Genomic DNA, 14,557 nt, shown 5'->3' on the forward strand with positions numbered 1-14,557 from the left:
CAAAGAACCAGGTCCAGGTCAGGACCCAAAGAACCAGGTCCAGGTCCAAGCGTGTGAAATGTGTTTCCTCAGGAGGGGGGCTGGAGTCTCCCTTAGAGAGAGGGGGAGAAGTTCAGCATCCGTGAGGAACTCGGAGTAGAGCCGCTGCTCCTTTGCGTTGAAAGGAGCCCGTTGAGGTGGTTCGTAGGCCTCGTGCTCGTACATGTGCAAACGTGCTCTACAAAAAGCCCACCTCTCTCAAACGGGCCGTGGACGGCCAGCTGGACGCAGTTATGCACAGAGCGGTTGCACTCACACTGGTCAAACGCACTAGGCTTTAGCTGAAAAACCTGTTTTGGCCCGGTGCGGAAGGACAGTGCGAGTGCGCCCTCAGTCCATTAGCTGAACTTGGAACAGACTTTGACAGTTCTTCTTCCTCACAGATAAACCATCAAACCAACAAATGAAAGAAAATGTCAACAAGCTTTCAATGAAAGAATGATAGAAGTTACATCAAATGCTCTTAGAAACATTAAAAGAATTCAGCTTCCACAGTAGATGGATACGTAGTTGGCCCCTTTTAACAATGGACTCTGTGTTTTTGTCAGACTTGAGTCTGGAGTCAAACACTGGACCTAAATACTTGTACGTCTCCACAATTTCTGTTTGGTGGTTCCCATCCCATATCTCCACAAACATCCAAAACTGATGGATACATGATTGTTCTTACTCACTTAATGCACGTACTTTATCATCCTCTCTCCAGACACTGTAACTCTTTCTTTCATCCTCCTCTTCTTTACCTCCTCAGAACAGAAATGTCTTCATCCATCTGCTGATTCATTCATTTAAATGTTGTCCCTGACTCGTCCTCTAACGTCTCTGCTCGTTCCTTCCGTCTCCGCGCTGATATTTCCATGTGTGTGTTCGTATTTCTAACGCCTCGCCTCCTCTCTCCTGATCCCCAGACGTACATCGGCTCCATCCTGGCGGCGGTGAACCCGTACCAGCCGCTCGCTGGCCTGTACGAGCGGCCGGCCGTGGAGCTGTACAGCCGACACCACCTGGGCGAAATCTCCCCGCACATCTTCGCCGTCGCCAACGAGTGTTACCGCTCGCTGTGGAAGAGGCTGCAGAACCAGTGTGTCCTGATCAGGTGGGTGAACTTCTCCGGAGCGCGCGGGCTTCGTCTTCGTGTTGAGCTAAAGCTGCAGCAACGTATCTGTGGGCCACTAGGGGGCGGAAGAGTCCAACACACGCTGACAGAAGCAGAAAAGTGATTCAATGTTGGCTGAGAAGTTTATTTGTCTCTCTAACGGCTTCACAACTCTTGCAGACGTGTTTTTTTAGTCCGAGGTTATTTCGAGCGCTCTAATTGGCCGCTTGGATAAACATCTGTGGTCTACAGCTGGTTTAATCGCTCTGCTCTCTGTGCGCCAAACACTTTGATCAGCGTTCAAGCCCCCCTGGGCAGTTTGGCTTCAGCTCTGAGGATCTGAGCCCACGCACACACACACACACACACACACACACACACACAGAAACACACACACACACACACCGTTGCTACCTCCGTCCTCTGTTCGCTGCCTTCCTTCCTCACATCCTTCCTCTCTGATTTCAGCTGGACCACTTTCACATCCTCCGTCACTCCATTGTTTTATCGGACGGGCCGAGACGCTCACTTCAAAAAAACAGTTATTTTTACGTCTGAGGAACGATAATATTTAGCCCCAGATTTAGGATGCAGGAAACATCCCAGTGTTTGACTCTGTGGGAACGGTTGAGGTCGCGCTCATCGAGGTATCCGCAATACGTGACTTTCTTCAGTCCTGTGAGGATCTGAGAGCTAAATGGGAAAGATCAAAGTACAGAAGAGTAAAGGAAAGGAGTCCAGGCCTCTCAGGTCAAGCACCGTATAAGGGCGCACTCACACTGTAGTTCCGCACCGTGCCCCGTGCCCCGTGCTTTAGGGTCCTTGTCCCCCCCTCCAGGCCCGTTTGTACTCACACTACCTGGGCCTCGGCGAATGCTTCTTGCTGCCTATACGTCATCACGCCGTAACACGTCACACGCATTGATGACGTCATGGCGATGCGTGTCAAGCGTCATGCAGGACCACAGCAGCAGGCACCACCACCATCAGCAGAGACCTGCACACAGGACCACGACAGCAGGCACCACCACCATCACCATCAGCAGAGACCTGCACACAGGACCACGGCAGCAGGCACCACCACCATCACCATCAGCAGAGACCTGCACACAGGACCACGACAGCAGGCACCACCACCATCAGCAGAGACCTACACACAGGACCACGGCAGCAGGCACCACCACCACCATCAGCAGAGACCTGCACACAGGACCACGGCAGCAGGCACCACCACCACCATCAGCAGAGACCTGCACACAGGACCACGGCAGCAGGCACCACCACCATCACCATCAGCAGAGACCTACACACAGGACCTCAGCAGCAGGCACCACCACCATCAGCAGAGACCTGAGAGACGACAAAGCACAAACAACTCCGGGGAAGAAGTTGAATCAGTAACATGCATTGATGAGACATGAATGATACAGACAGAGAGGAGAGAAGCTCAGAGGATCAGGAGCAGGGTTACCCTTCGGCAGACTCGGCTGCAGCAGCAGAATTAAGCAGAGAACAGTGACACGTGTCTCCCCTCGCTTGTCCTCTGGTGTGAGCTGCCTTCGTCCTGCTGTTCGGACACAGAAGCTGGTTTGTCTGGCAGGATGTTGGTCAAGTGGGAAGAACACGCAACCCGGCGAGGCGTAAACACAAACATCTCATATTGTCGTGGGAGAAGACGCTGAGCTTCACAATGCTGCCGCTCTGTTCCCGGACACGTATCTCTGCCACAGATCTGCTCTGTGCTCGTCCCCGTCCTGCTGAGTCCTGCAGAGTCCTGCAGAGTCCTGCTGAGTCCTGCAGAGTCCTGCTGAGTCCTGCTGAGTCCTGCTGCAGCAGCCACACGTCCCTCCAGGGTTCAGCGGGCCCGTCTCTTCTTACTTTTTCACAAAGATCCTGTTTCATTCCCTCCTTAAACTGTGCATGCGTCTGTTCTGAAAGCACTTAGTTCACCGCAGAATCTGTAGCTCCGAGACAAAGAGAACCAGCAGTTGCGGGGTTGCGTAGTGTTTCCATGAAGCCCTGCAGGCCGGAGAGGACACGCCACAGACCGCAGGCGTGACCTTTAACTGTTGTCTCAGCGAAAACACAACCTGATGCTTTACTGTGTGTTAGAATAGAGTCAATGACACAGGGAGCCTCCCAAGACACACACTGCTCTCCTGAACCAGAGTATTTTGAGGTTGGAAACGTCGTCTCTTGACGGCGTTATGCAAGTCAAACCTGGTCTCACTGCTGTTGTGAAGGAGGAGGAAGGGAAATGACGGCTTCTTCTATTCAATTCAATTCAATTCTACTTTATTTACAGTGCCAAATCATGACAAAAGCTATCTCAGGACACTTTACAGCATCTGGTGGAAGAGGCAACTCTTCCACCAGATGCTGTAAAGTGTCCTGAGATAGCTTTTGTTATGATGAACAGATTTGATGTCACAGCTTATAAAGGTTTATATGTAGTCACTGTTACCTGGCTTTGTTACCCGTCCTTAAACTGTGGTTGTTTGCTAATTTATCACCACATATCAAGCACACAGGTGAGCAATCATCATGTGAAAGCAAATTAATATCCACGAAACACTATTTTCGCACGGTGGGCGCCATGTTGTTCTTAGACATTTGCATCTATTTGTTTTTTTGATTTCACGTAAGATCTTTTCACCTCCAAGATCACAGGTTTTCCCCGGTACACTCTGCAAAAAAAACACGTTATTTTCACTTTGTCTAGATCATTTTTTGGCAAAGCTACAGGGAGCCACTGAAAAGGGGCTGAGGAGCCGCGGGTTGCAGAGCCCTGCTTTCCAGACTAGGTATGAACGCTTCGGCCCTAAGAAACCTTTACATTTCACCTAAATGAACAGCATTTTATGAAAAGAAGAACTAGAATAGAATAGAAATACTTTATTCATCCCAAGCTGGGAAATTACACATACGATACACATCTACGGTAGCTAATAAAGTAATAAAGTAATAAATCGCTTGTCGTATGAAAATGTGCTATATAAATAAATTTGACTTGACTTGACTAAAGCACATAAATTGGCACAAGTTCATCTCTCATCTCATCTTCAGCCTCTTATCCGGGGTCGGGTCTCAGGGGCAGCAGCTTTAGCAGGGGACCCCAAACTTCCCTTTCCCGGGCCACATTAACCAGCTCTAACTGGGGGATCCTGAGGCGTTCCCAGGCCAGTGTGGAGATCTAATCTCTCCACCTGGTCCTGGGTCTTCCCCGAGGCCTCCTCCCAGCTGGACGTGCCTGGAACACCTCCCTAGGGAGGCGCCCAGGGTTCATCCTTACCAGATGATCCTGAACCACCTCAACTGGCTCCTTTCAACGCTAAGGAGCAGCGGCTCTACTCCGAGTTCCTCACGGATGCTGAACTTCTCCCCCTCTCTCTAAGGGAGACTCCAGCCCCCCTCCTGAGGAAACACGTTTCAGACGCTTGGACCTGGACCTGGTTCTTTGGGTCCTGACCTGGACCTGGTTCTTTGGGTCCTGACCCAGCTTTCATGACCACAGGTGAGGGTAGGAACCAGGACTGAGCGGTAGATCCAGAGCTTTTCCTTCCTCAGCTCTCTTTTGGTCACAACGGTGCAGTAGAGCGACTGCAGCTCCGCCCCCGCTGCTCCGATTCTCCGGCCAAACTCACGCTCCATCGTCCCCTCACTCGTGAACAAGATCCTGAGGTCCTTGAACTCCTTTACTTGGGGTAAGGACTCATTCCCTACCTGGAGTAAGCACAAGTCGTTGCAGTTTATTATGGGAAGTTTCTGCTTTTGTAAGCAGATCTTTTTGAATATAATAAATAAAAGTCGTCTTAACTTGTCTGCAACTTGTGAGCAAACCAAATTTAAATTAATTCCCTCAATTTATGCCTGAATCAAATAAAACGCTGTTGTTAAATAAAGTCAAAATGTTGTTTTTAATGTTCAACCTTTAAAAAAAACAAAAAACGGTGTATTTAGAGATCATTGCTTCTCCTTGACCCCAAGAGAAAGTGTCACTTTGAAACACTGGTTTGACTTTTACTGCCTCTCACTTGTTAATCAGCTGTTAATTGTTACCCTCGAGCAAGGCACTAATCCCCCCTCTGCACCAGTGGAGCTGCAGCAGAGTGACGCCCTGAGGCCAGAGGGGGATCCAGACTCCACTCCACTTCTCTTTAAAGACGTTTAAATTAGATAATCAACATTATTAGAAAATGTGGCTGCACTCATCATCCATTCATTCATCTTCAGCCTCTTGTCCCTGTCGGGGTCAAGGGGGCTGGAGCCGATCCCAGCTGACATCGGGCGCGAGGCGGGGTCCACCCTGGACAGGACGCCAGTCTATCACAGGACACATAGAGACGAACAGAGACAGACAACCATTCACACCTACGGGTGATTTAGAGTCATCAATGAACCGAACACCTGCACGTCTTTGGACTGTGGGAGGAAACCGGAGAACCCGGAGAAAACCCACGCAGACACGGGGAGAACATGCAAACTTGGTTGCGTCTACATGGATTCAAACCTTTACCTCAAGAAGAGCGCCCCTGTTTGAGGCCGTACGGTCTACATGGATTCAAACCTTTACCTCATGAAGAGCGCCCCTGTCTGAGGCCGTACGGTCTACAGGGATTCAAACCTTTACCTCATGAAGAGCGCCCCTGTCTGAGGCCGTACGGTCTACAGGGATTCGAACCTTTACCTCATGTAGAGCGCCCCTGTCTGAGGCCGTACGGTCTTCATGGATTCAAACCTTTACCTCATGAAGAGCGCCCCTGTCTGAGGCCGTACGGTCTACGTGGATTCAAACCTTTACCTCATGAAGCACGCCCCTGACTTTTTACAGTGTGTTTTTTACCTAAAGTTAGATTGTGGGTGGAGGAGTCCTTCACCACTGAGTCACCGTCCAGCTGCCACAGTACGTGGTCTGGTTCACAATGACGACACACACACACACACACACACACACACACACACACACACACACACACACTTTCCCCCCCAAAAACACCAAAGCCATCTGAGAGCGGACCCTCATAAAACATGTAACACGGCAGCACCCCTCCACCCGTACACAACGATCACAAGAGGAGCTATAAATTGCAAGCTGGCACTTTGAGGCGCGGCAGGAAGCTTTCTCGTCGGATTGAGGGATTGTGGGTAATCAGATCCAGGCTAAGGGAGGCGGCTGAAACAGGAGCTGGTGTAAAAGAAGAGGAGGAGGAGGAGGAGGAAGAACCCAGCTCTAACACAAGACATCTGCTCATTAATGCTCATTAATGCTCATGAATGCCACTTTGCGTTTTCACTGATACCTGCCCGCGTGCAGCCGCTTTAACAGAAACCCCCCCGTCGTGTTTTTGCTGCAGATTTCAGCAAGAACTCGTTCTCAACCGCCAACGAAGTCACTGGAAAACGTCCAAACCTTGATTGCGCTCAGCAAATGCCACCGGTGCAGCTTTTTCCCCTCGATAATAAAGCAATAAACAGGAGATTCAGACAGAATTAGCATTTTTTTTGTTTGGTTTGGGGCTGTTTTTCCTTAATGCTGCTTTATACAGTGGTGTTTTAGCCAACAGCGCTTTCCCATCTTCGTGTCAACAGTTTGTGTTTGCCCCCGTGCACAAAACCAGCTCCATGAGCAAGATGTTTTACGGACTTGACTGGTCTGCACCGAGCCCTGAACTCGACCCTATCCAACACCTTTGGCATAAACTGACCTGGTGCAGTAGGCCGGACCTGATCACCCCCTCACAAATGTGTCTGAATGGGAGCAAATCCCTAACCCCCTGAGTCCATCCTGATCTCTGAGCTCTCAGATCAGTCTGGTAACGTGCGGCGGAGAAAACTTGGAGAAGTTTGAGCAGTTTGAACCAATCAGCGTTGGTTTCTTTGGTGGATTGAAGTGAAACAGAAGAGACTGTTGAGTGTAAACAACATGGAGGCTTCCACGGATGAGATGAGCAGCTATGGAGCGAGCCGCTCACTAACTCTTTGTTCTCTGGATCCTTCTGTTGAATATGGACCGGGCTCCTGAAATTGGGCCTTTGGCTCCTAGAGGACACTTTAGCACACATTTTGGCTCCTAGAGGACACTTTAGCACATGTTTAGGTTCCTAAAGGACACTTAAGCACATGTTTTAGCTCCTAGAGGACACTTCAGCACACATTTAGGCTCCTAGAGGACACTTTAGCACATGTTTTGGCTCCTAGAGGACCTCGCCTCGCCTACTGGAGTCTCCATCTTGTCAGACTTTGACTCCGCCTCATTTCCTCTGACCAAAAAAGGGCATGTATGTGACGTTGGGGGGAGGGGCGTACGTCCATCTGGCTGACGTTTACCTCTGAGGAGAAGTGAGGGCCAGAGGCTAGCTGTCACTCAAGAGGCCACGCCCCTAATTATTCATACACTTTAACCTCCAATAAAATAAAAACTAGCCCCTCCCCCTCAGTGTTGTCATGGAGATCTGAGCTAAACACACAGACTAGAATGTTCTTTTGTCCTTAAACAGGTTTAATGATGCTGTGTAAACGGCCTGTTTAACATGGGGCTCAATGAGAAACTGCTCTGTTATGAAACCTGCCCCTAGTGGACACTCAGAGAACTGACGCTGACGGAGCTTCCTGATTGGATCAAACAGGAAGTGGCTGTGGGCGGGGCTTGATGTTGTTTAAATCCTATACATTTGAATTCATATCAGAAGATATGTGATTATTGAAGAGACTGCACGTCTGACTAGACAGTCAATACTAATTTTCAGGACCCGGCAGTTGTTGAAAGTTGTTTCAATGTTTAATGAAAAACATACAATCTCCTACTGACTTGAAGCTGCTGCAAATGTCTAAATGTTTCTCATTTTCAAAAATACAGATTGCAAAGGTTGATATTGTCTTAAGTGGCTGCTGTTGTGTCCAAAACAGCCCAGATCGGATTAAATGACAAAGCTTCGAGGCGTCATCCTGCACAGCCAACACCCCCGACCCAGCAGTTCGTCCCTGACCTCCTGACCCCGGAGGTTGACGTGAGGTCAAACTCAAGACTCCTCAGCCCCGTTAATTACTCAGGCATGTGGAGTCACAACAGGCCCGCGGCAAAGCCCTGCAAAAACATACCTGAGAGGGTTTTCTCCTGGGATTTGGCCGGCTTTAACTCTGCCGTCCGCGATGAGAGTCGGTTTAATCATTCGACTGTGGCCAAAGGTAGGAATGCATCACAGCACAGGAGGAGAGCATGATGGGAAGGAGACATGTTTGGGTATCCATGTTTGTGTTGGGTGCAACACGAGGCGAGCGGAGTACTGTTTCGTCAGTATTTGTTTTGGGTCTCGCATAAATTTGAGGCATTTATGAGGAAGTGAGGCCGAGTCTCTGTGACTGAAAGTGAGTTCACACTGGATTCTTGGAGTTTGTTGGACTGAAGAGACACTAAGGGCGCACTCACACTGTCCTTCCGCACCGGGCCAAAACCGTTTTTTTAGCTAAAGCCTAGTGCCTTTGACCAGTGTGAGTGCAACCGCTCCGCGCATAACTGCGACCAGAGAGAGGTGGGCTTTTGTAGAGCGTGTTTGCACATGTACGAGCACGAGCGCTCGCACGTGTACGAGCAGGAGGTCTACGGCGGTTCTGAGGTCATTTCCTGTGCGCCTGTTGGGACGTAGAAAAAAGAAGGAGGGACCATGCGCGGACATTTCAAACAATGGCGGTGAAAGGTTCACGTTGGTGTGATGCGGAGGTGGAGTGTTTACTGCAGATTTGGTCGATGAAAAGATTCAAAATCAGTCGACAAGACGCACAAAAACTCAGAGGTCTACGGAAAGATCTGGAAACAAAGCCACGCATCGCCATGACGTCATCAATGCGTGTGACGTGTTACGGCGCGATGACGTATGGACAGCGAGAAGCATTCTCCGAGGCCCAGGTTGTGTGAGTACAAACGGGCCTGGAGGGGGGGACAAGGACCCTAAAGCACGGGGCACGGTGCGGAAGGACAGTGTGAGTGCGCCCTCAGTGTGTTTTTTCTAGGTTACAGTCTTCTGTACATGTTCTGTATGTAGACATAGAATAACCTGCATATCTCCGCTGCTCACATCCACAGGTTTTACCATTTTACATTAGCACGTTAGCATGCTACATTAGCATTCGTCTGAAAGTACAGCTGGGGCAGATTAGTGTGGTGTAGGGGTTTAAAGGTTAAGAGCTGCTTTCAAACACCAGAGCGAAGGCCGACGTAGGTTTAGCTTACCTTGGTAACGGGCCCTTGGTAGCTTAGCCATGTAGCTCGTTCCTCTGACGATACCCCGTCCCCAAACCGGTCTCAGCTCTGATGTGTTATTTCAGTTCAACGTTAGCATCCTCAAAAACAATATTGCAAGTGTCCGTGGGCTTCAGTTCTTCTTGTGAGTGTGTGACTAATCGACTTGTTAGGTTTTAATAGTTCTGTCAGTGTAGCAGAACACCTGCAGAGCAGCCTGGCAGACTGTAGGGGCGCACTCCCACTGTACCTCCGTCCCGTGCCCCGTGCTTTAGGGTCCTTGTCCCCCCCTCCAGGCCCGTTTGTACTCACACTATCTGGGCCTCGGAGAATGCTTCTTGCTGCCTATACGTTATCACGCCGTAACGCGTCACACACATTGATGGCGTCATGGCGATGCGTGGCTTTGTTTCCAGATCTTTCCGTAGACCTCAGAGTTTTTGTGCGTCTTGTCGACTGTTTTTGAATCTTTTCATCGACCAAATCTGCAGTAAACACTCCACCTCCGCATCACACCAACGTGAACCTTTCGCCGCCATTGTTTGAAATGTCCGTGCATGGTCCCTCCTTCTTTTTTCTACGTCCCAACAGGCGCACAGGAAATGACCTCAGAGCCGCCGTAGGCCTCGTGCTCGTACACGTGCGCACGCTCGTGCTCGTACATGTGCAAACGTGCTTTACAAAAGCCCACCTCCCCCAAACGGGCCGTGGACGGCCAGCTAGACGCGGAGCGGTTGCACTCACACTGGTCAAACGCACTAGGCTCTACCCAGAAAAACCTGTTTTGGTGTTTGGGTCCGGTGCTGAAGGACAGTGTGAGTGCGCCCTGAGTTTACCCCGTCTTAACAAGTAATTTAATCTTAATCTTTTATATTTGCCTTCAACTAGGAAGTAGTTTGATGAGATCATTTCCCTTTTTTCTAGTGAGAAAGTTCTTTTTAGACTCAACACCAGATTAAATGACGTTGAGACGGATTTGTTCTTTTCTCTCTTTCCTCTCTTTTCGTCTCAGTTTCACTCTCAGCTGCTCAGAAACTCTTTCTCTCTCTGACAGAGTCTGCAGCTCGGCTCCTCGGTACAAAAGGCCTGGGTGAGGTCCAGAGCTGTGAGGCCAGTTTTGTCCAACACGCTCAGTCTCTCCGCAGACGACTCCCTCCTTCCTGCCAGTGGGGGTTTTTACCTTGGGTGGCAACAGCATGTGGAGAGCCAGGGATTAGAATAAAGGCAGGGTGCTGTTTAGTTGTGTGTGTGTGTGTGTGTGTGTGTGTGTGTGTGTGTGTGTGTGTGTGTGTGTGTGTGTGTGTGTGTGTGTGTGTGTGTGTGTGTGTGTGTGTGTGTGTGTGTGTGTGTGTGTGTGTGTGTGTGTGTGTGTGTGTGTGTGTGTGTGTGTGTCTGTCATTGTTTGGCATGCAGCCAGAGTCCTTGTAGCTGGGTTACATTTAGCAGGCCCTTTCAGATTTGGCCATCACTGTAGTCTAAGCTATTTAAATGAGTTACACACACCGAGCCCTTTAAAGTAAGATCCAATCCTTTTAAGAAAGTCTGACCCGCTGCTGCAGAGAGCCACTGCTGAGACCCGTCCCTGTGTTTCAGTTGACTGTTTCTCTCCAGCTGTAATGAAGTCTTATCCCGCGCTCTGCTGAACTCATATATAAGTTCTGCGTACGTTTGGAGCAGGAGGAACTCAGACAGAGACACGTCCCTGAGGCATCAATACGTTTATAAGACTTATGTGTCGAGGTACGTTACATTTCAGATGGAAAAAATAAGTTAGTTATACAAAAATATATATATGAGCTTTATAGAAATAGAATTACAAACACACAGAGATAGAACAGGGGCGACTGTGACTCAGTGGAAGAGTGGATCGTCCTCCATTCAAGAGATTGGCGGTTCGATCCCCACCTCCCTCTGGTCCACATGTCGAAGTGTTCTTGGGCAAGACACTGAACCCCAAATTGCTCCTCATGCTGCGCATGGGTGTGTAAATGTGGTGTGAATGGTTAGATTAGATGGTCTGTAGATGTCCACAGCCATCAGTGTGAATGTGACAAACACTGTGAAAGCTCCTTGAGTAGTCAGAAGACTAGAAAGGTGTGTTTTGGCCACTAGGGGGCAGAAAACATCCCAACAAGCTCACAAACACAGTTCTTTCTTTCTTTATGGCAGAAAACAGACAAAGAGCACAGATGGGTTTGGAGACACTCAGTATTTTTTCTAGGTTACAGTCTTCTGTACATGTTCTGTATGCAGACGTAGAATAACCTGCATCTCTCCGCCGCTCACATCCACAGGTTTTACCATTTTACATTAGCACGTTAGCATGCTATGTTAGCATTCGTCTTAAAGTACAGCTGGGGCAGATTAGCTTGGTGTAGGGGTTTAAAGGTTCAGAGCTGCTTTCAAACACCAGAGCGAAGGCCAACGTAGGTTTAGCTTACCTTGGTCTTGAATGTCTCGAACACTTCCACTGGTGTGAGGTACAAGACCCCAACCATCTCCTCCGTGCTCTTGGTTGTTAACGGTAATTACTCCGTGTGTCAGGATTAAAACGACATGTTGATGTTTTAAACAGCAGCTTCACATTTCTGTCTCCATGAGCGTAAACTGCAGCTCGTCCCATCATAACATCTGTCCGCATGTGCAACTCGGTCACGTCTGGAGCTGTAGCCAGACACCCCGAGAGTTTACGTTATCCGCACTCCTGTTTTCTGTCCATCAGGAATGTGCCACTGACTGCGGGGGCACGGCCGATCGTCCTGCATGGGTTCATGCGTAACATTCAAGGCCAACTTTATTGATGACATGCAGCTAAAGCGAGCAGTGGTTAAACGTCTCTCATAACAAATCATTTTATCATGTGATCAACGAGTGGTTAGCACTGTCGCCTCACAGCAAGAGGGTTCCAGGTTCGAACCCCACCTGGGGCCCTTCTGTGTGGAGTTTGCATGTTGTCCCCGTGTCTGCGTGGGTTTTCTCCGGGTTCTCCGGTTTCCTCCCACAGTCCAAAGACGTGCAGGTGTTCGGTTCATTGATGACTCTAAATCACCCGTAGGTGTGAATGGTTGTCTGTCTCTGTTCGTCTCTATGTGTCCTGTGATAGACTGGCGTCCTGTCCTGTCCTGTTTATAGGTCCTGTTTGTGCATGTGTGTGTGCAACGAGTAATAATAGACTGAAAAAATCGAATGTCCCTGTTGCGGGACTAATAAAGGAATTCTTCTTCTTCTTTATAATGAATTAGACATATTAACCTTAAAGCTGACGAGGCTCATGACTGGATGCACGCTCCACAAAATGGGAATAAAAATCCTATAGAGCTTGAAGCTAGAATGAAGAGAAAACTCCTGCAACTCTAAACCATCCTCCTGCTGGGTCGTACCTGCGTCCGTGTCGGAGTAAATCATTTTGATCTTCATTCAAGAACTTTATCTGCGTTGGAAGTTTGGCGTCTAATAATCTCCCACTTCTGCTTTTTGTGTTAGGAGGTAAATCATGAATCTATCGCTGAAGTGGAAGAGAAGAAAAGTACGTTTCTGCTTTATTACGTCAGTCAGTCAGTCAGTCAGTCAGTCAGTCACTCACTCACACACTCAGTCAGTCAGTCAGTCAGTCAGTCAGTCAGTGTAAACAGCCTCCAGTGGTTATGAGAGTGACGCGGGACACCAGTGGTTACAGGCCGTTGGAGCCTGTCAGGTGGCGTGACGTGTGAAACTGTAGTGAAACCCACAGCGAGCAGAGAGGAGCCCTGCCTGCATGACGGCGTCGTGTCCCCTCCAGCAGCCTGACGGCGTCCCCTCCAGCAGCCTGACGGCGTCCCCTCCAGCAGCCTGACGGCGTCCCCTCCACCAGCCTGACGGCGTCCCCTCCAGCAGCCTGACGGCGTCCCCTCCAGCAGCCTGACGGCGTCCCCTCCAGCAGCCGGTGACTCTGAGGGCTCAGCTGTTGTTGCCTCCCTGCTCTCTCATGTCTGATCAGCAGGGCCCAGCGCGCCCTCTAGTGGTGGAGCCTCAGAACTGTTCCCCTGAATGTTTCCCATGATGCCGTCAGCTGCATGGGAGAAAATGTCACCTGTGCGGTTCAGACCGTCTAATTTAACCATTCACACCACATTTACACACCCATGCGCAGCACGTGGAGCAATTCGGGATTCAGTGTCTTGCCCAAGGACACTTCTCTCGAACGGTGGATGACCCACTCTCCCACTGAGCCACAGCCGCCCAGTCTCTGTCGGTTCATTCACCTCCGACCCCGTTTCTGTTGTGTGTGTTGAGTTTAATGTTGTAGCACGAACGACCTGCAGGTGAAGTGACACAGTGGCACCTCCACCCTGCTGACTCTCACTCTCTGCTCCCATCCTGAGTCTAAAGAATAGAAGAAGTATTATTACTTTATTAATCCAGCAAACAGGTTACACACACACACACACACACACACACACACACACACACACACACACACACACACACACACACACACACACACACACAAACAGGACCTATATACATGCAATCAATGGGGGATGTCAGAGCGAGGGGGCTGCCAAGGGATCGGCGCCCCGAGCAGTTGGGCGTTCGGTGCCCAGGAGATGAACTGGCACCTCTCCAGCCACCAGTCCACACTCCATTCATGGTCCACACAGGGACTCAAACTGGCGACCCTACGGTTCCCAGCCGAGTCACAGAGCTACTGCCGCCCCAAAGGTTGCTGTACTCATGACACAAGTGTTTATCTTCATTTACTGCAGCGGTTACGCCCTAAAACATTTGAAACATTTAAATCTAATACAAAAAAATACTCACATATCAATAAAAAATAATACAATTTATATAATTATGTTCAATAACAAGTGAAACAAATAAAGGAAATAGGGATAAATGTTCCTGGAGTCTTGGTGCGTTCAGGTGCTCCTCGGATTATCCCATTTCCAGAGTTGGGAGCCGTTCTTCAGACTTTGGTGCGTTCATGAGCTTAAAGTCGTAATGAGGAACAACATGGAAGAGATGTGTTGTGTTTTATTGCTCAGAGTGTTTAAACAACACGTCGAGATCAGTCTCCGGTTCTTTCTCGCCATCGACCACGGCCCCCGCGTGACTTTCATGTGAATTTTCCCTGTTTGCAACTCATTTTTCCAATTATTCCGACACCACACGAATGCAGCGTTTCCATTACTCCCCCCTCTCTGTGA

At 49.4% G+C, this 14,557-nt stretch overlaps 1 protein-coding gene across 1 annotated transcript in view; it reads left to right on the forward strand.

Moving 5' to 3' along the window:
* Positions 1-14,557, forward strand: part of myo10 (myosin X) — a 141,863-nt gene that overhangs the window by 72,447 nt on the left and 54,859 nt on the right. The window contains exon 4 of the mRNA XM_083928079.1: positions 948-1,135. Within this exon, the coding sequence (XP_083784205.1) occupies positions 948-1,135 (188 nt within the window). The remainder of the gene's footprint in view (positions 1-947; positions 1,136-14,557) is intronic.

This window comes from Echiichthys vipera (assembly GCF_963691815.1).
Source record: "Echiichthys vipera genome assembly, chromosome: 15".
Classification (NCBI taxonomy): domain Eukaryota; kingdom Metazoa; phylum Chordata; class Actinopteri; order Perciformes; family Trachinidae; genus Echiichthys; species Echiichthys vipera.